At 44.2% G+C, this 24,141-nt stretch overlaps 1 protein-coding gene across 2 annotated transcripts in view; it reads right to left on the reverse strand.

Annotated features, from left to right (window-relative positions):
• Positions 1-7,473: 7,473 nt before the first annotated feature.
• SRGAP3 (SLIT-ROBO Rho GTPase activating protein 3) overlaps positions 7,474-24,141 on the reverse strand; it is a 220,568-nt gene continuing 203,900 nt past the window's right edge. For both annotated transcript variants that reach the window (XM_054035457.1, XM_054035455.1), the window contains exons 18-22: positions 22,582-22,661; positions 19,267-19,447; positions 15,391-15,540; positions 14,664-14,991; positions 7,474-11,801 (exon numbers count right to left, since the gene is read on the reverse strand). In XM_054035457.1, the coding sequence (XP_053891432.1) occupies positions 11,385-11,801; positions 14,664-14,991; positions 15,391-15,540; positions 19,267-19,447; positions 22,582-22,661 (1,156 nt within the window). In that variant the 3' untranslated portion in view covers positions 7,474-11,384. The remainder of the gene's footprint in view (positions 11,802-14,663; positions 14,992-15,390; positions 15,541-19,266; positions 19,448-22,581; positions 22,662-24,141) is intronic.

A 24,141-nucleotide genomic window follows, 5' to 3' on the forward strand; every position in this document is an offset into this window, starting at 1 on the left:
TCTTGCTTACCAAAGCATGGACTCTCGCCTGTGCATGCATAGCAGGGGAGCGCAAGAGCCCAACAGTAGGGGCCTCTAAAATGAAGGGTCTCACCCCATAACATCCCTGTTTGTTTTTCTCTGCCTTGACTCCTCTCTTCCTTCGTTTCCTGTAGCTAACACTCATATAGCTGTTCAGTGCTTTAACGATCCTCCCTCCAAGGAGGGACTGAGAGCAACAGCTCTGCAGCCTTCTCAAGTTCGGAGGCTGGAATCTCCTTGATCCTAGGTCTCTGCACGTGGTGGGAGGAAAAGGTGTCCACTCCCACTCTGGCTTTTAATAGTTGTACACATACATACTATGGCTTTCAGGATGGAAGTAGGACTTCTTTGGAAAGAGGCCTTAAAGCGGGACTTCCTTTCCTGCACCCACAACTTTAGGCCTGGAAGTAATGGCAGGTGAAAATAAAACACAGGTGCCCCACTGCCTGACCTATAGTGCAATCAGGGTGTTAGATGGCTGTGCGCCCTTATCATGCAAACTTCAGGCCCCAAAGAGGAGCCAAGGCTGTAAAAACAAGGCCCACTGACAGCCTTACTCCCTTCATTCACTGAGTAAGGACAGAGTAGAACTCGCTCTCCACAAGTCCAAGGGAAGCTTACAATGGCCAGAATAGAAAAGGAGGCGTGACTAAAAACACATCCGAACTTGATGCTGTATCTCCAGTACATCTGGTGCCCTTTCTGCCTGCTTGACCACAGCTGATTTTGACAAAAACCCGAGCAAGCTGCAAGCACTTAAGAGACAAACAATGGAATTTTAAATCCATTCAGCATACAAGGGGGTTGGCCCCTTATCACAGCCTGTACAGGCAATGGGAGAGAGTTCACAAACTGACAACAGAAATGAACACAAAAAAGAGCTCAGAACTTAGTGCAGCAGCAATGTAAGATATCCTTCTGTGCTCATTATGGCTTTAATATCCACTTAGATGGCTTGAGTTAATCCTTTAACGGCAAATAACTAGCCAATCCCAAAAGGTTTTTAGCTCCTGATTAGAATCTGCCGGTTTTACAGGGTGTTGAATGGGCTTTTACATTGTATCTTCTGTTTAAAATCCTCTATTTTTTTTTTTAAATAATCTCTTTTGTCCTATTTGCACCACTAAATAATCTTTGCGTACTAAATAATCTTTGTTTTAAGCCCATTTTGACGTTTGCTTTTGTTTGATGGGTTGAGGTATCTCACTGCATTGCAGACACATGCTGTGTTCTGGGATCCGGAGCACTGTACGTTTCCCAGCAGGGTGAGAGTGCGGATATAACAAAGATGTACCATGAATTTCTCAGCGATAACGGTGCCTTGAGCTCCACCGAGACTGTCAAAAATCAGAGTCAAATGAGAAAACAGCATCTTCATTCTGATTAGTCATTGACAGTGAGCAGAGTTGGCAGGTCTTTCTCAGACTGCTTCATCTAGTCTAGGACATACGAGGGTCACTCGTATGGTGACAGTGGGCAGTACAGGCTGCATTAGCCAGCTAGGCACCGTAAAGCCAGAGAGAACCACAGGGTCTGTCTGTGTGCAGCAACCTCAATAAGAAATCCTCTTTGTAGTCACTGATTTCTGTTTCTTATCTACCACAAGACAGACTGTTGTTGTTCAGCCGCAAACTATGGGGTTCAGAAACTGAAGCTTTAGCAGGGCCAGCAGTCACCAGGACCTGCCAGCGTACGAGCTACAGATCAAAGAACCGGACCTAGAAATTATATGGCAAATAAGCTTCAATAAACCAACAGAAGTGATAAATAATGGCCTGCGCACAGCCAACTTGTGAAGAGTCAAAAAGGTTAAATTCCTCCAATAAATTACTCACCATACATTAGTCACCGTGTACTATGAGTTACACCTTCGCACAGCCCCACACCTGTAAGTCTGGGTCCAACTCAGGCCACAGACTTAGAGCAGAAGCACAATGTTGCTTCAATTTTCCCCCACCCCAGTCAGACTGGCAGTGACCTCACGGTGTTTTTGCCTTCGTCTGCAGCATGGTCACTTAGCAGGATGTGTCTCAATCATTTCCCGGCTACTGCAGGGGCCTCAGGCCTCGGTGCTCCTCAGTCCCTCCTGTTCTCTGCCTGTGGCACATAGTCTACTTTCCTGTGGACTGTAGTACTTTGAGCTAATTTCGTGCACGGGTGCTGGGCAGCGTCCGTGGCCTGTGATATACAGGAGGTCAGATTAGGTGATCCCTTCTGGCCTTTAACTCCTTGATTCCCTCTTCAGGGACAAGGTTTTTTCCAAGGAGACATGCTGGAAAGGAAGATGTCAACAGGAGACTAGACAGCCAAAAAAAAAAAAAAGAGATAATGAAAGGCAGTTACTGGAAGGACCCAAGAGAGCTAATAAGCAAGAATGAGCCAGAGAGGATTAAGTGATTAAGGTGAGGGGGGGCAGCAATTTTTGTGAAGATGAGAGAAGAGAGGGAAATAGCTGTAGGGGAGACAGATCTGGCCCTGCAGGCAGTAGGCAGGGAGCAGGGCAGGTGAAGGCAGCAGTGAGAGAAATCTGATGGGGGTGTATCTGCTGTAGAATCCGCCAAAAGTGATTAATCACGAGGGAGGGAGGAAGGTGCAGTTAGTAATTTGTGGCGGAGAGGGCAGACGCAGCGCCACAGGGACACTGTAGAAAGAGCGGAGGACAGGGAGCACAGTGGAATGACGGTGCCCTCTGAAGGTCATTCTGAGCCGCAGACAGGGCCACATAGAGAACACAAGACAGCCAGTATGCGGCCATGGCTTAGCGGAGGCTGCTCATCCAGACGAGGATACATGCTGGAAGCTTGGGCTTGAAAAGTGACAAAAACCCCAGCAGCCAGGTCCCTCGGATTTAAAAGAGGATACCAATGTTAGGCCTGGCCTACATTTACAATGTAGGTCGACATAGCTACAGGGCTCACGTGTGTGAAAAATCCAAACCCCCAAGTGCCGTAGCTATGCCAACCTAACTACCCCAGGGTAGAGGCAGCCAGGTTAACAAAAGAATGCTTCCATTGACCTAACTGCCATCACCTGGGGAGGTGGAGTTCTTACAGCAACCAGAAAACCCCGTTCCCTTGCTGTAGGCAGCATCTGCACTATGGGGTTATGCCAGCATTGCTACAGTGTCATAGGTATGCTGCTATCGTCCCCATAGTGTAGACATGGCCTAAATCAAGCTATTGGAGGTCATACTCAGTAAGATGGCAACTTAGATTTACATCTACATCTTAAGGTCTGTGTCAGGACTTGTCTACATAGGGGAACATACTGGCATATCTATACCAGTGTAACTTCCTCAACTGCTTTAACATACACACACTCAAACAGGAGATGGGCAGGTTCTGATGTGGGATAGGAGGGCATGAAGCAGGATGGAGGAGTGCCCCCCGCTTGCTAAGGACAAGTGCTGGAGACTTCCCCATATCACACACCATCGTTTGGACAATCAGGAGCCAGATTAGTGGTTGGAGGGCAGCAGGCACAGTTGTATCATGGTTCTATGGTGCTCCTGTCCTGTTCCTACTGTGGTGATTATTATATATCTAATCATCTTTCTAAAGAAAAATCAGTCTGCTCTTCAAATGCTTCCTGCCAAAGCAGCTCTCTGCATTTCATGAGAAATACTAATCTGCACAAGCTAATGTGCTAAACTTCTTAGATGGGTGTGCACATCACAAGAGGTCGAGCAGATAGCATACAGGACTGGAGTCAGGAGACCTGGGTTCTATTCCTGACCTGCTAGGTGACCTTCACTTCACCTCTCTGTTCTATTTCCTTCCCCATCGTTTGTGTGTCTTGGCTATGGAGATTGTGAGCTCTTTGAGGTATGGCATGACTCTTACTATGTGTATGTACAGCTCCTAGCACAAAGAGATCTTGATCTCTGTTGTGGCCTCTAAGTGCTACTGTAATAATACTAACAATCAAATGGCACGAACTAGTCCCCTCTGTTGGCAGTTTCTCCAGGGTCCAAGAACTGAATGGGGCTGCAGGCTGAATTACTGTCTCACTGCTAGACAAGAATCCCACCAAGTCTGGGTTTCTAAACCAATTTAGTTACATTAGTGCTACTTTCTTATGTAAACTGGCAACAGAATTTTCAAAAGGACCTAAGCGACATAGGAGGCTAAGTCCTATTTTCAGAAGTCACAGATTTTCAAAAGTATTTAGGTGCCTAAAGATGCAGATAGGCATGTCTATAACTCTCACTGGGCACCTGATGCCTAATTCTCACTGATTTCATTAGGAGTTAGGCACCTAGGCAGTTCTGAAAATCCCACTAGGCACCTTCTGCATCTTTAGGTACCTAAACACCTTTGAAAATTTGACCCTTGGACACTTCTGAAAATTTTACCTTGGTCTATTTTTAGAGATCCATCACTGTATTTATATACAGTGCACTGTACTCCAGGCAGCTTTCAAGAGTAAAAAGCAGTGGGACTCTTGTCCACCTGGCTGCTTGGGACAGGAGGATGAGGGAAACAGGAGGCTGAAGACGGCTAGACAATTATAAAAAAAACAAAATATTCTTGACAAGTTAGAAAAAAAAATCCATTTAAACATGAACAGAGGTGTTCTTTACAACTACTTTCAGCAACTCAGCACATCCACAGCTGGTCCAGTAAGCACTTCCCCCGCAAGGAGCCCTGGAACAGCCAACTCCTCCTGCCTCTTAGAAGAAATCATTTGGGAATCTATTGAAGCTTGGCCTGCAACACAACTTGGGAAACGTTCAGATCCACATCCCAACTTTGTGGAGGAGGCTCAAAGCAAGACTTTAAATCCGATTCGTCCCTGCTATGCACTTTGCACAGGTGTAGATGGCCTTGAAAAATGGGCATAAAAACACTACCAAGTTACCATTGTTTTGCCTTCACATTGCGTGCACCCTGCAGACGACACCACAAAGTGCATCAGGGCTGAAAAGAAACAAGCGCCTAATCTTTTGAGATCTAGTTATCAACAAAAAATGTATTGGACAATCTTGAACTGTAAACAGTGCAGAGATGTATGAATGGACATAACAGATGTATGAAAACAAATAAGTTGGGAGCAGTGGAATCCAAAGAGAATTCCAGAGGGTGATGAACTTCAGCCTCTGGAAAGTTCACTCTGGGAAATTTGGAAAGGAAGTTCAGTCTGGCAAGATTTCCGAGGTATCAGAAAAGCAGATTTAGTAATTGCATGAACATGCTCATCAGTTGCTAGCCCAGGATCTCCGGTCCTTGTGGGATAATCCTTGTATTTACTGTGAATTAATACAGAGGAACAAAAAAGTACCTATTAAACTGGAGATCTAAGCATGAGGTGTCAAGATAATTAATAGTATAAAACGTGATAAGACAAATCCTGAGCTTGCATTATACTTTACTTTGCTGTTCGGGACCTTCCGTTTGCATAAAGCTGCAAGCTGCCGGCACCTAGGCAAATATAGTCCATCTGAACAAGAACAACTTGTGTTGCTCTGTCTAGCACCCTCTACTGGCCAACTCAGAGTGATGGTAACACCACTTAGAAGGAAACCACATCCGTATCTTCCATTGCTGCACAATGGCCACAGCATTATGGGATGCTTGAGCGGGAACAGGAACTTCTTCATCTAGGGATCGATACCAGACACCTCAGTCTTTGGTTTCTTGCTGGGGGCGGGGAGCTCCTTTTTATGCTTATTTTCTTTTGCCTAAATTGCAAAATTTCCATTAATTATAATTAACAGTAGAGGCATTGGTTCCACTTGCCTGGGTGCCATTTGAGTTAGTTCCATTCTACCTATCTCAACTTCCCCTGCAGGTTCAAATGGATGTCATATTTCCCATCACTTACTGGCATAACTAAGTGTCATGTTACTGTGTACTTCAAACAGCTGCCATGTTCCTCCCCAGAAATAGCTGCATTTCAGTGGGAGTTTCACTTTTAGTTTTTAAATGGTTTGGGAAGGAAAGATGCGGCAGACGTGCGGAACAGCCCTATTCATGGTAAGTTCTCTTTCTATTTCTCAGCCTGGAGGGGGAGGAAGAGCATTTTAACAAACTGATTTTTGGTTCTAATGCCATCGGCTTCAGTACAGTGAACTCCTGACTTACACTAACTAAGTGAGAGGAGAACCAGGCCATTTATGTTGGATATGAACAAATGTTAAATGTAATTTTAGAAATACACATGATAGCTTAGTTAGGACAGATCCGCAGCTGATACAAATCAGCAGTGCTTCATTCACATCAGTGGAAATATGCCAGTTTACACCAGCTGAGATTCTGGCACAAATGTTTCTTCTCTTTGCTTTTTACCCACGGGCCACGGACTAAAGGAGGCTGTTTCATCTCCTCTTTCAACAGCTAGTCTTGCCAGACAAAAATGACACTTTAAACATTCTAGGCCTCAATCACTGACATCAGTCGAATTCTATCTGGGAGGGATAGACCTTTAATTTTAAATACAAGCAGAAAATTAATTGTTACCCCATGTGCTGACTGGGACAGTCCCACAGTCTGTTCTTGTACTGATGACTGGCTAGTCACCAGTGGCTCATTGCTAATTAGCCATTACTTAGGTCTAGCCCCAAACAGCCCTGTTCAATGGTATTCATAACAGTGCTGTTTGAGACAATATTCCTGGCCAACGTTCCATGCTACTGCAGCAATGGCATTCCGTCAGTGCAAGCGCCTGGCTTACACACTGGCCGCTATCTGTCTGCTCAGTAGGACTCTGAGTTAATTTAGCCAGCTGGGCTCATCTTTGCTGCCAAACACAGTAAAGTGGCAGCAGTTTTCAGTTCTAGTCTTTCCTTCTCCTCGCAACACAAACAATTCACGCACCCAGCCTCTCATTTATTTTCCAACCATAAGATAGCAACCCCTCTTCTGTATTCTTAGTCCATGAGCTCAACTCACCCCGAATGGTGTTCGGGTTCAGTCCTGAAGACATGGTAGTGGGCTATAAATTTTTCGGAACCAAATGGCTAACTCAAGAGCAATACCCCTAAAGAGAAAGCCTCTTTAATACAATAATGAATACACTGTAAATTAATATACACCATGAACACACAATCATTCATGGCAAGACCATCTTCTCTGCTCCTTTAAATCCCTTCTCAAGGCTTACTTCTGCTACGAAGAAACCGGTCATCAGGTCGGAAGGGGAAGGGTGAAAATGAAAAACAAAAAGTATATTTGTACATAAAAGTTATATTTATTTTTGTGTTTTCCCTCCCAGCTTTATAAGTCGGTTGTCTTCAAAGATTTCAAACTCATTGCCCATCTTGGGTTTCGTGCAGTGCTCAGCACACGGGCCCAGTCCTCACTGAGGTCTTTGGACACTACCGTAACATCCTTGTTGTTTGTTACTAATGTATCAAATAAATGCCTAGTAAGGCATATATGCCCAGAGGATAGTCATTTCCCCCAGCACAATTTTTATATTTCAGGTGTTTTGAAATCATGACTAATATTTGAGAAAAGTTAAGCAGTTTTATTCAACAGGATGAGTCCACATCCAACCAGTGGCTTGATCTACATGGCATCATCAGCATACATGACAGAGGATCCAATCAGACATTCTAACCAAATGGCATTTTATCATACATTACAGAGACAATATCCATAGGAGGGACAACAATCATTATACAAGGCAGTTTCTAAGGTTTTCTGGCATGAACAAAAAACAGCCACTCCAAAGCAGATCAGAATCAGGAGGTCTACTGACATATTGTGAAAACTGCAACACTGCTAGTAAATAATACAGTCCAGGATTTACAAAAAGAATCTATCAGGTATACTTCAGTCTAAGGAAGAAAAGTGCACTGTCATTATCATTAAAGGGACTGGCACAATTACAATGGTCGCTTAGGAGCATCTATACAGAACTAATATCAGCGTGGGTGCAATTGCTTTAAAGTCGCCACCGTTAAATGCATCAATGGGTCAACAGAAAGACCGCTTCACTGAGCCACTGGGGAGACAGGCCAAAGGAATGGCTACACTGGTGACTACCTACTCCTGGGAGTTAACAGAAGTAGTTTTGATAGAGCAAAAGCAGGTTATTTCGTGGAGGAGGCAAAGACTCAGAGCAACTGAGAGAGCTGATTCGAGACTTTTGAATTTGTTCTGCACAGCAGAGAATCATCTTCTCCTTAAAGAGTGCCCTTTCCTGGCCCATCCTAGAGACTTGGGCTCTGATGATGTCTCCATATTATAATCAAATGGGTGGAACGGTTTTCATTTGAAACAAGAGAAAATGATTCAGGTGAGCATGTCCAGCAGCTGCTCTGACCAATTTGTAAACTGTAAATTTCACAGTACCCTTAAGTGAACAGAACTGAGATCATATTGAAGACTACAGTCTATAGAAGTACAAATGATCAAGATTAAGTTATTCAAAACCTATGAGTAGATTCCAGTTATGATGCTTGTACAGCACAATGCAGGTGGTTTAATTTTGTGCTGAGCTGAACTACAGAAAAATACATAGTTTTTAATTTACAGTAGTTGCCCCAAACTGCATTTTGACTGCAATATTAAAAAGGCATCATTTTTTCTTTAAATTTAATAAAATGTCTTTTTTAAAGGACTTGAAAAGCAATACACCCACAGCACAACATAACGGTACATAAGAAATCATGATCTGTATACAGCTCCAAGTACATTAATTCCAAGCATTTGTTCTGGTGCTCAAAAGGCACTTAAAGATAAGAAAACAAGCATTAAAAAAAGCAAAAATAAAAGGCAATAATTTAATGCAAAAGACACTGGAATTTGTACCATATCTTTTAAAGAGGGGGGAGGAAAATAAAGATCGTTTTGCTATTAAGTCATTGTTAAAAATATATATATAAAAAAAGTCAGACTACCAAAATGAATGTTCTCCAGGAACTAAGTGGAAAAAATTACTGGCAATGATTATACAACAATTGTGCCAAATGGGGGCTTTTTCACTCTCCCTAAAAGCACATTTGCTGGTTCATTACTAGAACAGACTGACAGACCGTTTGAACATCTGCTGCCCATAATGACAAAGGCAATGACCTCAGGGTTAGGAAAGGGGGAGGGGAAATCATGATGAAAAATAATCATCAATATGAAGTAATTGTGGTAATTACAAATGTCAACAATGTTAATAGACAAGTACGTAAACACCATTTCCTCTTGTAATACTATATTGAGGAACAATAGAATCACTACATACAGTACTTTCCCCCACACACACACTGTACACTGAAGGTTAGGTTTGTGTTTTTGTTTTTATTTTATTATTTTTTACATTGAGCTATCTACTAAGTGCAAAGATTTGGTGAGTGGCATTGGCTTTCATCTAATTTTAACCTATTTTCTTTTTACAGTTTACATTTTAACAGTTACTTTCCAGCATTTAAGCAAGTACAGCAATATATAACAGACTAGAACAGGCAAGAGACAGTTAAGAGAAGAGGATATGTGGAAGTGAAACATGCTTGTGCACTGGACACAGAATAAGAACGAACACCTAATCAGTTCCATTGGATTTGTGTTAAGATTCCTCTATATCCAGTCAAGTAAATGTTACCTTGCACAAACCATAGGGCTTTCCATTGTTTTATGCACATGGATAAGTTATGGATTGGACTCCCAAATGAGAGGTGCTAACATGATAAGATTCGAAGGGCTAGATCACCCCATTGGTCTTTTCCATATGTACATTCTCTGACAGAAATATTGGATTGTTCACCTGGAGACGTGAAGGATTCTGCATTCGGTGGTGGCTCTGAGGTGTCGGATAGAAAAGCAAAAGAACTTAAAAAACATGCGATGGGATGCTGAAAGAAGCTGAATGTTAATCTTAACTCCCAACAAGGCAGCAAGGTTTGTTCACTTATTTTGCTCAATGAAAGCTACTACAGCAGAAATCAGATTAAGGGAAAGGAATTAAGGTGTGAAAAACGCTAGTACAGCATCTGTGCGGAGTTTGAGTGAGACTCATCAAGACCTGTTTCACGTTCGGATGACATATGATTGTATGGAAAAAAAACAAAATTAAACCGCAGGTCAATTCTATGAAAAGCTGGTCAAGAAATAAAACAAAAAAGAAAAAAGAAACATGGAGTGTCTTGTATTCAGCAATTAGAGAAGAGACTTAGTTATCAGACAAAAAGTATCATGCAACCCCTATTTCTTTCTGCATATTTTTTCTCTAGGTTAAATGTTCAGAGGAAAAATAAAATACAACTTCTTTTGCATAAACTCAAACTTCTGTATTATATAGTACAGTACAGAAAGTGCAAAATATCACCCCATCAGATCAGTTATGCGTCTGATATGGTCAAATATGGCTCATGCTTTTCATGCAAGACGACAATCTGAATCAAGACCCTCGTGTACTGCTGTGCAACTTTAAATAAAGGAATGTTATCTTTTCAAAGCCTCCTTGCCTGTTTAGTCCCAATTTGTTAAGATGTCATTAGTTAATAAAAGGCCAGGGGAGAAGGGGAAATGAAACATTTCAATACTTTATAAGTTAGCCTATTTATTTTTTACCACAGGTCTCTTACTAGTCCTTGTTGGTTTGGAAATCTTCAAGACAACCCAAGTTTTGTGGTTTCTTTTTGTACACACCTAACACTGTGCTATGTCGTGGAGTAGATATTTATACACTTTATCCCTATATATGAACTAAAGGAATAAAATGTTTCATTTGGCCATATCATATTCTGTACAACCTACTGGCTGGGTAACAGCCGCAAGATTCAGAGGTGAAACGAAGAAATCTTAGGACTGAATGCAAAGAAAAAGAAATCCACCCAGCTTGCTGAGAACGGTCACTAGATGCATTTCAGTTTCTTCTCTGTAGGCCAATACTTGAGCAAAAAACAGCGTGTCTTCTCTTCTTTTTAAATGCCAACTACTACAGAATAGAAATTCCAGGATTGATCTTGTATTGCTTGATGCTCAGTTGCTCCACACACGCACGCGCACACACAAGTATTCTCAAAAAAATTAAAATCAACCAAAACTCTAGAGAGGAAATTTCAGGGCAAGTTTCTGAGGTAAATCTAAAAAAAAAAAAAAAAAAAATTTGAACTTTGTACACTTTATATATACTTCTACACAGATTGTATATTCTCCAGTGACAATACACAGGACAGCCATCTTATTCTGCCATACAGTTTTACTGCAATCTTGGTAAAATACTTCTGCATGGATGTGTGTATCTATAATGGAATCGTTAGGCCTCAGGCCTACGCACTGGTTTCCCTACTGAAGTTTTCTTCAGAGCGTAATTTTTCTGTCTTTTCCTTTTAAAGAACGAGACTGCAGAGTTGCGATTTCCACCCAAAAAAATATCCAGATATTGACTTTTTTCCACCCCTCAACTAAGAATCCCTTGCTGCAGAGCTACATGGTGCCTGATTTATCCGAGGAGCTATTGGGGTAAATCTTCTCTGTAGGCGTCACTGCAGGACTGCCCATTCCTGAACTGCTACTACTGCTTGATCGGTGTTGAACCACCGGTCTGACGGGTCTCATGGGTGGAGGCCTAAGTTGAGCCCCAGCAAGCCGGGCTGAGAGGGCTGGTTTAAAAGTAGTCATCATTTCAGTGGTGGAGCTACTGCTGCGTCTCATGGCGGCATCAGGGTCTCGGATCATGATGGTGTGAAGTGGGCTGGCAGGTTCTGAGTTGACAGAGCCCCCCTGAGGAGTTTTCATTGGCTCCAGGGTGTCAAGGACGACATCAGGGGCCTGCTTCACAGTGTTCTGTCTCTCGAGCTCACGCAGCTCATTCAGAGCGGTGCTCATGGTCTTCTCAATGTCCTGTCAATGCGATAAGCAAAAGTGTCATCAGCATCCCTGCATTTTAGCATTACTTTGGCTTTCCTGCACATCACTCTGCCGTCCGGTGGAGCTTTAACCCTGGCTCAGCATCAGTGCAGTTGTTTTCTGCCTCCCGATGGCCATATGCCCTTAAATCCTGAGAACTGCCGAGCTTCTGCAACTGCACTGACATGAGTTGCTGGTGCTCACCACCTCTCATGAGCTGGCCTCTAAAGGAGGAGCTGGCTCTGAGAGGAGATGTAAAACCCAGGTCCCGACCACTGGTAGGCACCATGCATCTTTGAAATCCTGCACCTTTGACATCAATGGGAGTTCTGGCAATGATTTCAAAGGCAGAAAGTCCTAAACGCCCCATAATACCATGTGCAGTTAGCCCTCAGAATCTAGTGAAATTCCAGGTGGGGGAATTAATTTTTGCCTACCTCCCCTATGCAGTTTGTTTGATACAACATTTTTCTCCACTCTCTGACCTAAGTTATCATGCAGTGTTGTTGTGTCTCTCAGCAGCTACCACGCTCTACTCTAGAGATGGCTGCATTTCACTGATGGGAGACATATCCCTTGCTGTATCTACTTTTACAGATGTGTGGTAAGTCTTAATTATCTAATGTTTGTAAAGTGTTTTGTGATCTTTGGATAGTGTTCAAGTATTATCATCAAAAAGAGGGAGTTAAAAGGTCACTATCAGCCAGGTTAGGACCCAGCTAGGTTTTGTTACATATAAAAGATTTACAAAATTAGCAATATTTTCACAGGGCCAGATCCTAAGCTGGTGTAAACTGACATTGCTCCATTGATTTTGTTGGAATTACTGATTTATACCAGTTGAGGATCCGGCCCGTGATTTTAAAAAAAGACTAAGAAAACCATTTTATATTTTGGTCTGTTCTTAGTTGTGATATATCCAGCCCCCCAGCAGTGTTTGCAACTCGGGTGCCACTACCATGAGCTGGTGCATGAAAAGCAGAGTGTGAAACTGACAGAGGCAGATTGGTTGCCCAGTGCAAACAAACAGCAATGCAGGAAGTAAACAAAGAAAATCCAGTGGTGGAAGAGGAAATGAGACTGTAATAATTCTTTAAATATACTGGACTTTTTTAGCTGGACTTTTTAGCTTGCCAGGACCAGCAAACAAACAACTAGAAATATTCCCAGGCTGAAAATACACCAGCACACGCCCATGTGACCTCAGTGGGAAAATGCTGGTAGGAGAGAGCAGCCCTGAACTGTTCTAACTTACTCCAGAGGCTGAACTGGGCTCTGGGGAGTGCAAAGGTGGCACGAGGCACAGCTGAGTCAGACCCCAGAGCATTTACGTGGAAGGCTCTGCTTTTCACTTAAGCTACCGCAGGCTATAGAAGTTATTTCTTTCTCACCAATGTTCTCGCCGCTGGCATTTCTTCCTACATTGGGAATAATAGGCTCAAGTAGGAAAGGGCCAGTTCTCATGGTAGTGATTTGTGAAGCATCGAACAAAGAGCTCTCCCTGGCATATGCGGGATAATAACGTTTTACATGGTTCACTGCTTTGAATGGTGAACTGGACCAGCTGCCTGGAATACAAAAAGAGTCCCTATTTTCCTGAGAAAAAGCAGGTCTGGAATAATGGTATTTACAACAAATCCATTATTGAGAACAAAAATATGGCATATACCTTTAAAAATAAAGCAGACACATGACTTAGGCTTGGTGTAGCAAAAGTGTCATAGTAACAATGAGCAACAAAGGAACAACACGCCCGCATCAGGCAACAGCCCCCACAGAAGAGACTGAGGTGTGAAAAGCTCAAGCAGCGCTACATCAAAACCAAACAGCTACACAAAATCTCTGGGCAGCCCAACCACCAACCTGCACCGAGGGAGGAGGCAGAGTCCAGAGAAAGAAAATGCTCCCCCACTCACACCATCCGGCCATTTCTTCTAAAAGACTGCCCAGCATGCCAACTTCCTTGAATCCAAAGGCACAATGTGCCTGGCGTTCCACCGCCTTGCAGTGTGTGCCATCACTGACACCTGTGTAAAGCAGAGGTAAACTCCGGATTCTCTACTCCCAGTGGAGAATGGCACAGTTTTACACCTACTTTCACAGGAGTCAATAGCTACACGAGGTGCAAGGCGGCATCAGGACCTCTGTGGTCATGTTTGGATCACAAATAACACTCTCTGATCTTGTATGTATCTGTGTATCAGTGGCCCACGAGAGACCCCAAAGCACCTTGCAATTTTGTGCCCTGACTCTGGTATGAATTCTGTGAGGTAGAGTTGCCACTGTTGTGAGTTGGGTCTGCAGCTGAAGGACCTTAGCTTCTGATTTCAACAGGTCTCACGGGCTACGTGTAGCCTGGTTGGTACTTGGATGAGAGGCATCCATTAAAAATTAAGAGTACTTCAGGATGCGTTGCTGGTAAATTAGGAAGCAGTAATGAATCAATAGTGAACCCACTGTGCAACATACTGCTAGGGGGCACTGTGTCGCTGGAGAGAACATTTTTTTGGATTAGACATAAAATGGGAGGTCCTGGCCACATATGGTTACTAACAAACCTAAGGTGTGTTTTACAAAAGCAGGGATGTTAGTCCTGGTAACTCGACCAAATTCTTAATGGGGTAATTAAGTTCTGTCACTTTAAATCCCCCCTGAAGTTCTAAATAGAGATAGTATTCCTCTTTACTTCCTGTCCTGTCCATGAACAACCACCACATTTCTTCCCACAGGTGACTGCAATTCAGTGGTTGGTGAAGAGATTCCTCTAGATAATTGTAAAGGGCTTTGAGGTGAAAGGCACTTTGTACTGTATCTCCAGTCTCCACAGCACACAGAGCCATCTCGCAGCCCTCTTACCTCCGCAAGTGCTTCCGCTTCCAGAGATTTCTGATCTCCAAGACTGCTGTGCCGAGTAGACCCACAGGTCGATCTCAGTGGGTGGCCATCAGACAAGGCCTTCCTGTCTGGATAATTGATGCTGCCAGCACTGCCAAACGTGGCCATTCTGCGCTTCTCAGGGCTCTCAATCCTGCCTCTGTTGAGCGGTATTTTGTGGGGGCTGCTAGGACATGCTGCTGCTCGAGGAGGGGTGTCTATACCAGGACCCATCCCCCTTGGGGGGCTATGAGTGTCCCCTCCACTCCGACGACGAGGGATGGCTGCGCCATCAGATCTCAACCTTACTCTGCAAAGAATTCATTGAAAGGAAATTAAATTGGATCATTATCTGGCATTTCAGATTTGATTGCATGCTGCAAAATCCCCAGTGGATCAGCTCTAAACGCCCGTATCAAGTCAAAACACAGATCTTTCACCATGAGAAAACCCAGCCAACAGGGGTGCTAGAAATTTTGGAGAGTGCCAAGAAGTGGCAACCATAATATTTTGGAGGCTGTTTGGATTGATGGATCTATTTGGCTCCCTTCTAGTTTAAATATGGCATAAATGGTACAAGTTGTTCTCTGGTTCTTACTGAATCGTGACATTCTAATTATCCTACCCTAAATGGTGTGCCACAATCGATTTGTCTTTCACAGTTCAAGGCCACCCGTACTTTCATACCAAAGTGGATCAATTGCCCTACCGGCCCATTACTCCCCCAAATCCATAGTCTGGAATATGATCTGTCGGAGACTGGATGTCATTCTTTGATGAGGCTTTATCATCCAACAAGGGTCCACTGCTTGCCTCGCTGTCTGCCTTCTGACTCAAACTGTCGGAGAATGCATCATCCCTATGAAAAAAATGAAACTCTGTATCAGGCAGGCAGATAACTGAGTGCCTCACACATGAAAGAAGAGTGTGGCCTCTTAGCATTTTCATGCCTTTGGAATCCTAATGCATCCACTCCAACCAGGGAGGAAAATAACATTCATTAGCACCCAACAAGGAGAGAGTGGGGTCTAGTGGAAGAAAAGGAGGCCAGGAATCACAACTCATGAGTCCTAATGTTGGTTCTGCCACTGATTCATTGTGTCACCTGGGGCAAGTCCCTAAACTAGAAGTGGCCCCAGCCGAAATCTTGGCCTGAACACCCTCAAACCAGATCCAAAATTAACTATACCCGAGCCCCAGATCCAAAATCCCCTGAAATTAGGGAAAGTTTGACACTAAGCTTCATGGCTCAGGTCTATCTCTGCAAACCTCCCTGTGCTTCAGTTTACCCATTTATAATGCAATCCTAGGTACAGTACCTATTCCACAGGGGCATGGTGAGACAGAATGAGTGAATGTTTGTCAGGGGCGCTTGGATCCTTGGATTAATGGCCAACTCGATGCAGTGTAAGCCTCAAAGATACAAGTCAATGGTGCAGTGCCAACTGACACCTGCTGAGGACCTAACAGCGAGTCTGGACTGCTCAACTCTGTTCTTTTATGAAGCCAATGACTGATGTGTTTCAACCCTCTTGGAGCTTTACTAATTATTTAGGTGCTGTTGTATTCTTGAACAAGAAGCAGCATCTGAGCCAGTAACAGGAGAAAGGTACACGTGACCAGCTAGAATCTTGGCAAGGAGACAAAAAATAAATGCAGCACGTGGCTCGGTTCAGTTATCGGCCACCCCATGGAAGGTACAAATATCTTCACACTAGTTACTTATGAAACTAGGGGTACGTCTATACTTACCTCCGGGTTCGGCGGTAAGCAAACGATCTTCTGGGATCGATTTATCGCCAGTACTCCTGCTCCGCGAGAGGAGTATGCGGAGTCGACGGGGGAGCCTGCCTGCCGCGTGTGGACCCGCGGTAAGTACCTTGTAGTTCAAACTAAGGTACTTCGACTTCAGCTACGTTATTCATGTAGCTGAAGTTGCGTACCTTAGTTCGAACTGGGGGGGTTAGTGTGGACCAGCCCTTTGAAGCAGTGTTGGGCAGCGGACAGGCAGCCTAATTGCTCTGGTAGGCAGAAGAGCGTTTCATGGTAAGAAACGCAAACCCTCAGATGTGTGCTTTCCTGAAAGGCTCAGCTGGTAACAGGACATGAGCAGAGGCCCCATGTCTTTCACATCTTTGGCCATCAGGAGCTGAGGGTACACTGGAAGGCTGAAACTTGGAGCTTGGGACAAGGTCCCTGGATGTTCTGCGTCCCTCTGAAATTTCTGATAGTCATTGACCATTTATGGCCTGATCCAAAGTCAATTAAGCTGGTGGAAAGACTTCAACAGGCTTGGGGACAGGCTAACAGCAAATGCTCTTTTGTTTCCTCTGCCACTAGGGGAGCTCTGTATGTAACATGCCTTTGGTGTCTGCATTAGCTTCTTCCCTAAAATTTCCCACCCAGCTCCATTGTTCTACTGTACAATGGCTGCTAGCACTTTAACTACAGTGTCATCTAAACCAGTGGTTCTCAAAGCTGGTCCGCCGCTTGTTCAGGGAAAGCCCCTGGCGGTCCGGGCCGGTTTGTTTACCTGCTGCATCCACAGGTTCGGCCGATCGCGGCTCCCATTGGCTGTGGTTCGCCGCTTCAGGCCAATGGGGGCTGCAGGAAGCGGCGTGGGCCGAGGGATGTGCTGGCCACCGCTTCCCGCCACCCCCATTGGCCTGGAGCGGCGAACCGCGGCCAGTGGGAGCCGCGATCGGCCGAACCTGCGGACGCAGCAGGTAAACAAACCATCCTGGCCCACCAGAGGATTTCCCTGAACAAGCGGTGGACCAGCTTTGAGAATCACTGATCTAAACACCTCCTGTATCCAGAGCCCAGCCCCCATGTAAATTAGAGCAGTCATTGTGGCTTTTTCTCAGATGCCTATAGCCACTCTGTGGTCTCAATAACTGGAGCATGCACGCACCCTCTTGCCTCTGACATACCCCTGTGCCAGGGTATCCAAGGAGGGGCTGGCAAAAAACTGCCTGCACCTGCTCTATGCTGCACAGGTAACACCTGTGCCCCAGGGGAATTCCCAGCTCAGAGAATCTGACAGGAGTGGTGCAAAGGGGCTGGAACAAGGTCGAGAACTGGACTGGTTTTAGTTTAACGTTTAATCGTCACTTGAAAGCGGGGGAGTGGGAGGGCGTCAGATTAAAACAAAAGAGCGTGATGAAGGCTGTGCAAATTGCAGAAAGGCCTGTGCACCTGAGGGACTGCCAATCCCTCCTGGGAGAAATAAGCACCCTGGCTATCCTCTATGGTCCGATGCTGTGAAGTGCTGAGAATCTTCAACTCCCACTGCAGTCACATTGCAAAAGGAACCCAGCACCAGCCAGGACTGTGCCTCAAGTTTCTGATAAAGGCCCCAAGGAGCCCATCCTTGCAAATCCTGCCCATCTTATTTCTTGGAGAGGAAATAGCCTGCAAGGGTTGTCCACATGCAGATTTGTTTCAGTTTTTACAGCAAAAAATAAATGTCAGTTGATGGACAAAAATGCTGTAGATATTTACTAGGATTTTTTTTCAGGCTTCATCCCATTTCAGACCCCACAGAGCGTATCTATGCTGGGAGCAGATTTAATTGTAAGAATCAGCTCCATCACGTACATGGTTACATATCCTGATTTCTATTTATTATGCTGTGCAGATGAATTAGCCCCCAATACTGTCTGGTTAATCGTTCACCTAGTGAAAAAAAAGTGCTCTAATTTATTATTCAAAGAATTATTGGATGGAAAATAATGCAACAGTGTATGTCAGAAATTGTCCGTCGATATTGCTGGCTCAGCTCTTTCATGCATGTATTCAATAATACAGTGCTGAAAGAGACACACAGTGGATTAATAATTGCCATTCAAGCAAAGAACAAAGGTAAGAAGAGAAAATTTATTTGCAATCAAAGATGGGAAGAATTCTTAAAACAAATAAAAGGACATTTTAAAAAGTTACCAAGTGACTTACGAGCCTCCCAAGTCCCATTTTCAAACATGACTTGGGCACTTAGGAGCGGTGCATTGACTTTCAATGCGACTTGGACTCCTAAATGCCAGAGTCACTTTTAAAAATGGGAATGAGAGGTTTCTGAAAATTTTGCACTAAACTCCCAAAGCAAATTAAGGGGAGAAAAAAACCCACTACAGTTCATCCAGTGAGTGAAGATTACAAATTTCTTGCTTAAGAGGCCTGGATTAATGGTTAGAAGACAGGACCAGGAGCCAGGAATTCCTGAGATCTAATTCTGGCTCCAACACTAGACCCCTCTGCCTCAGTTTCACCGTCTGTATAAGCTTGACACCCACTCACCTGCATCATCTATGCCCGTATTTTGGGCACTTAAATAAATGGGCAGATTTTCAAGAGAGTGCAGACCCAATGGCTCACATTGAAGTCAACAGGACTTTGTTTCTTTCACAAACAGCTTAAATCCCGGCTTTTGGAAAACAGGGATGTGCAGGCACCCCACAAGCGCTCAGTGAAGTGCACAGCACTTTTGAAAAATCAGGCCATTCATTTAGGTGGCTAAATAAGGCTGAAGAAGCCTAAGTGTAGACACAATTTTGACATTCTTACACCACTTGAACTGCCCACTCACATGTCTTGTACAACTATATACTGATGTGGTATGAGACCATCCACACCATTATGGCGCCCTTCCCACCAGTCCTCCGATGCACGATGGTACAAGAGGAGTGAAGCTCCTTTCTTAAAGGAGAGTTCTCGCAGGGACCGGCCAATGTAGTCAAACTTCGCTATTGCTTCAATCTGTTCCACTTCTGGAAGAGAAAGAGAAAACAAAGCAAATATAGGCATGTTGTCCTCAGAAATCACCTGAGCCCCATCAGATGCCTCTCACCCACAAGACATTGATACTACTCTCCATGCTTCTCCATGCTCCATGCAACACTTTCTACTAAGTACTGTCCATCCTTCTAGGATTGCTAAATTCTCATTGGTTTCCCAGACTACCACGCAAGAGGAGATCAAGAAAAGCTACAAAGCAAATGGGAATGAATGAAAATTTCATTGCATGTAAGTGATGTTCCCACCATATTTATTCATGGCCACCCATATTTATAAAGTCATTTCTTTTGGTTATGGATTTCGGTTCTTCCTAGGTGGGGGACAATGTAAATTACACTCACATCCTGGGATCAAATCACCACTTGGCTACTGCTTCAGATTAGATTTCACTCCCTCTTCTTTATTCTGGAGGCAGTTTGGTCTGAATTATTAATGGGTAGCAAATACTCTCAGAGGATTCCCATCGGGAAAGTGAATCCAAAACCTGAGCTATGCTGATACCCACCATCCATCATCAAATCATTTCTCTAGACTCCCCCACTACTCTGCCACACCCCACCCCTTCCAATCCGAGCGCCGCCATTCACCAGATATTTCAGAATCAGCAGCTACAGGCCAGATTTTCAAAAGAGCTCAGCTGCCATTACAGCACCAAAATTAAGCGGCCAGGTTTCCAAAACGTGCAGCAGTCAGGGCACTGAGCCATTTTGAAAATCTGGCCCCAGAGTGTCTCAATGGGAGGGGCTGGGTGCGGAGCACTTTTGAAAAGCTGCCTTTTCTTTAGGTGCCGGACAAGTAGCAGCGCTCTTTCGAAAATCTGGTTCCAATTGTGGATGCTGAGCACTTGGAAAAAAATCAGACCAGCAACTCTCCTGAAAAGCTGGTTTTGCAATAGCAAGGCAGAGACGACATCCCCTCAGGATTGTGAGCGTGCTACAGTGCACGACTTAAATGCAAATTATTGGATTTAGGCAGCAGTGTGCACCTCGCTGCCCACTATCAAGGCCATCCGTGGGTGCCAGTGAAATCAGTTTATGTAGCTTGGTTTTCTTAGACCCTGCCTCTTGTTTTCAAGCCGTACCTGCAGTGCAGAAAAATGGGGACCGACAGGGGCAGCAGCAAAGCTAAATAGGGCAAATTAACCTTGATCTTTCATATCTGCCCCATTCTCATTAGACTATGGAAACTTCCTTCATTCCATCTGCTGCCTCTTTGAATTGCAGGCTCAGCACCTGCTGGTAATCAGGATCCAACCTACCCTTCTGCTTAGAAACTAAGTATGAATGAGGCGGGCAGTGCTAGGGAGGGGGAATCTGCAAGATATTGACAAACTCCCCAATCTTCTCTCTCTTGTGACACAGTACACCATTGTTTGAGATGTTCCTTTGTGCTAGATCGGTCACCCTAAGATACATATTTTCACTCAGTACAAACGATGTGACATTTGGGGCTATTACGGGAGGGGAGGCAGATCGATGGAGGAAGCTCACTGGAGAAACATAATAGGAGAGGCTATCAGAGGAGCTTTCAGAGCCCTGATAAAATATTGAGCTTCTCAGCAGGGAGTGTGCATGGGGGTAAAGAGAGAGACAGAGTATGTAAATTCATAAAATAAAGCCGCTCTTCTTCTCCACACTTGCATCACAGTTAATCACCCGGAAACTCCAATCAGAACTATTAATGTGACCATCCAAGCATAAAATTGGCTAAATGGCAGCTTGCTCTCCTTCACCTTTGAGTCACGTTAGCTCCCGCTTGTTGCTTACACTGAAAAACGTAGAGTGCCTTTTTCGTTAAAGACCCATTTTCAATCATCTGAATGATCATCTCCTTCCCACCCCTTGTGCCATCTTTTTACAGACCACCAATTAGGGCCACTTATGCCATTTCCACATCAAGTGTCAGAAAGGCATTGGGGTTTTTTTTACAGCAGTAGAAGAAATCAATGGAAACAACAGCAATAAAGAAAGTAGACAACAGGTGTGCATAGCAGTGCATCATGCAGATTTTCAAGTGCCCCTTCACTCTGCAGAGTAACTCAATTAAAAAGGCATCTGGGGTTCTGGCTTCATCATCTCTCAATAATCCCAAGACAAATTTGTTCAGTTTACAATTATTTTTCCAAAAAGCCACAGCTGCAAATGCAACCTGGATATGGAAAGCAAACTGGGCTCTTTCTGGTTTGTGCATCACAACTAGTGACGAAAGGTTCTGCCCTTGTTATCTACGCTGGTTGTAGAGATTTTACTGAGGGCACAACTAGGCCCCGCATGTAGAATTTAGTTAACAAGTCTGTTGCCAGAACAGAATCCAGCACCTCCTCCCGTAGCTGCCTCAGCTCCATAGGTCTGAAAGGAGTCAGACCAAGTTCAGGTTATTCGTGTCACGAAAGAAAGCAGACCTGACTGTGAATAAACAGAGGGTGCCTAAGAACGGCACCATTTTGGCTAAGGTTTCTGTTCAGTGTAGGGCCACCGGGTGGGCGTGACCCACAGCCCACTGATGCCAATTGAAAGACTCCCATTGATTCCAGTAGGCTTTGGATCAGCCCCTTGAAATTCATTACTCTTCCTTTGGTATGCGCAATAACGTGGAGGTGAATGGAAAGGGGGTCCCAAATACAACGGGCCCTCCCCGCTGTACTTGTCAGTTACTTTCACACAGCAAGTCTCTTGCTCTTTTCCCCACCACTCACACCCATTAGGTGGCGATTGTATTGTAAAAACAGTGGCCAAAAGCCAGCCAGGTCACCTCAATTCCAAATTCAAAAGAGAAGAGCTCACCATCGGGATTAACGGGAGTATAAGGGGCAGTTCTGAATGCATTGTTTTAAAGCTCTCACAATAGCGCAGAATGAAACTGAAATGTAGTCAGTGGCCTCCTGCACTGCTCCCCGTGGTCTATGTTGATTAGATCCCTCTAAAGAAGTGTTCATTAATATGCACATGCACTGTCAGACACATTGCAGCATCTTCCCCCCTAAACAGCCATATGGTAGTCCAAGCTAATTTGATTAGGAGCAAAATACACACTGCTTTCCTGCACGCCTGTTCCCCTGGCTCTTCCTACTCAGACTCAATTTTCCGCCGTTTATGTCTACACTCACCGTCGTCGCTGGTGTGTGGCTCTGTGCCGTTGTCATGGTCCACTTCATCAATGGTGCCCGGCTCGCTGTGGGGGCTGTCGCTAACATTGAACAGTTGGGAAAAAAAAAAAAAGGATACAAATGTAGTTTAAAAAAGAAGAATTAGATTCTACTTGCAGACTACACAGTAAAACAAGTTCTTGGGGCAAAATCCTGATGCCACTGAAGTCCATGTGAGTTGTGCCATGATTTTAAAACAAACAAAGGGTGAAGTCAAAGGCACATCTCTGAGCTCTCTCTCAGAACCCAAGACTCTCATTCTAGGAAATTCACATACAGGGCCTGAATCTCCACTGTCCTGCACCTTGTGTCATCGCTTACACCTGTGCAAAGCAGGGGCAAAACAAATTCTCCATTCACCCACTCGGTCTCATCGGTGGTATCATTTCACACTCTCATTGTACAGGCATTCATGGTGACAGCAGGTGCAAATCATGGGATGAATGAAAGCTTTAAACACCTTGAACTTCAGGGATTTTGAGCTGGAATTTTGGTTGAGCCCATTATAAAGACACTGACTCACTGTAAAAATTCAGATCTGAATCCAGGTTTGGATTTCAAGCACCCCCGAAATTCCTGGGTATTGATTACTGAGATCCTTGTTTGAGCATGGGGTTATGTTTTCTAGTTTCCTCTCAATTGTGACTATTAGAGGGGCTATTTCTGCAGCAGAAACGAGCTGTGCAGTAAATCTTGCCCATTCCCCTTTTCTGATAAGCAGAACTCTGAAGTGAAAACTCCCATTGAAGCAAGTGTTTCTTTTTAACATTCATGAGAGAAGGACCGAACAAGACATATAGAGAGATGGGTCCCAAGCCAAACCCTGGCTTCATAATCTTGAGTCAATGGAACTTTGTATGCGTAACAACTGAGTAAAGAACTATGGAACTTCAATCAGAATTCCCAATTCAGGAGAAATTTGGTCACAACAACTGACCTAAAATTCAGCTTCTGTATTAACAAGCTTCCATGAGTCTTAGACCTAGAGAATTTTTGTTTACCATAAATGCAAATACAGTTTTAGAAAAAAACCCAACCATTGTCCTGAAGCTTTCGTAATGCTTTGCGGCACTGAACTAATGCAGGAGGACTGGAAAGGGAAATTGACCATAAGCAGACTAGTCCATTGTCACTAGCGAAGCTGAGAGAAATGCAAAACATAACAAGCTGCTACAGAAAAGCAAAGCAGATTTTTAAAATTCTCTTTGTTTTACTAATCTACAGTGTGACAGTAGAACCTTGATTTTAGAACCCCCAAACTTACAAATGACCAGTTCCACAAACCATTTTCTCAACGAGGGTGTGGGAAGTGATGTTGATGAAGAACAAGTCGACATCCCTCCACATCCCAAAGCCCTCAATGCACTGGAAATTGCTTTGCAGTGGTTTGAAGGACAAGAAGAAAATGCTGCAGTGCACCATTCTGCAACTTATGGATTGCACTGTCTGTAATTTTGAGATGTTCTACTTCATGAAGTTTGTGATTTTATGAACTCCTCAGTCCCCAGTGAGTTTTCAAAC

The sequence above is a fragment of the Malaclemys terrapin genome, chromosome 7 (assembly GCF_027887155.1).
Source record: "Malaclemys terrapin pileata isolate rMalTer1 chromosome 7, rMalTer1.hap1, whole genome shotgun sequence".
Classification (NCBI taxonomy): Eukaryota; Metazoa; Chordata; order Testudines; family Emydidae; genus Malaclemys; species Malaclemys terrapin.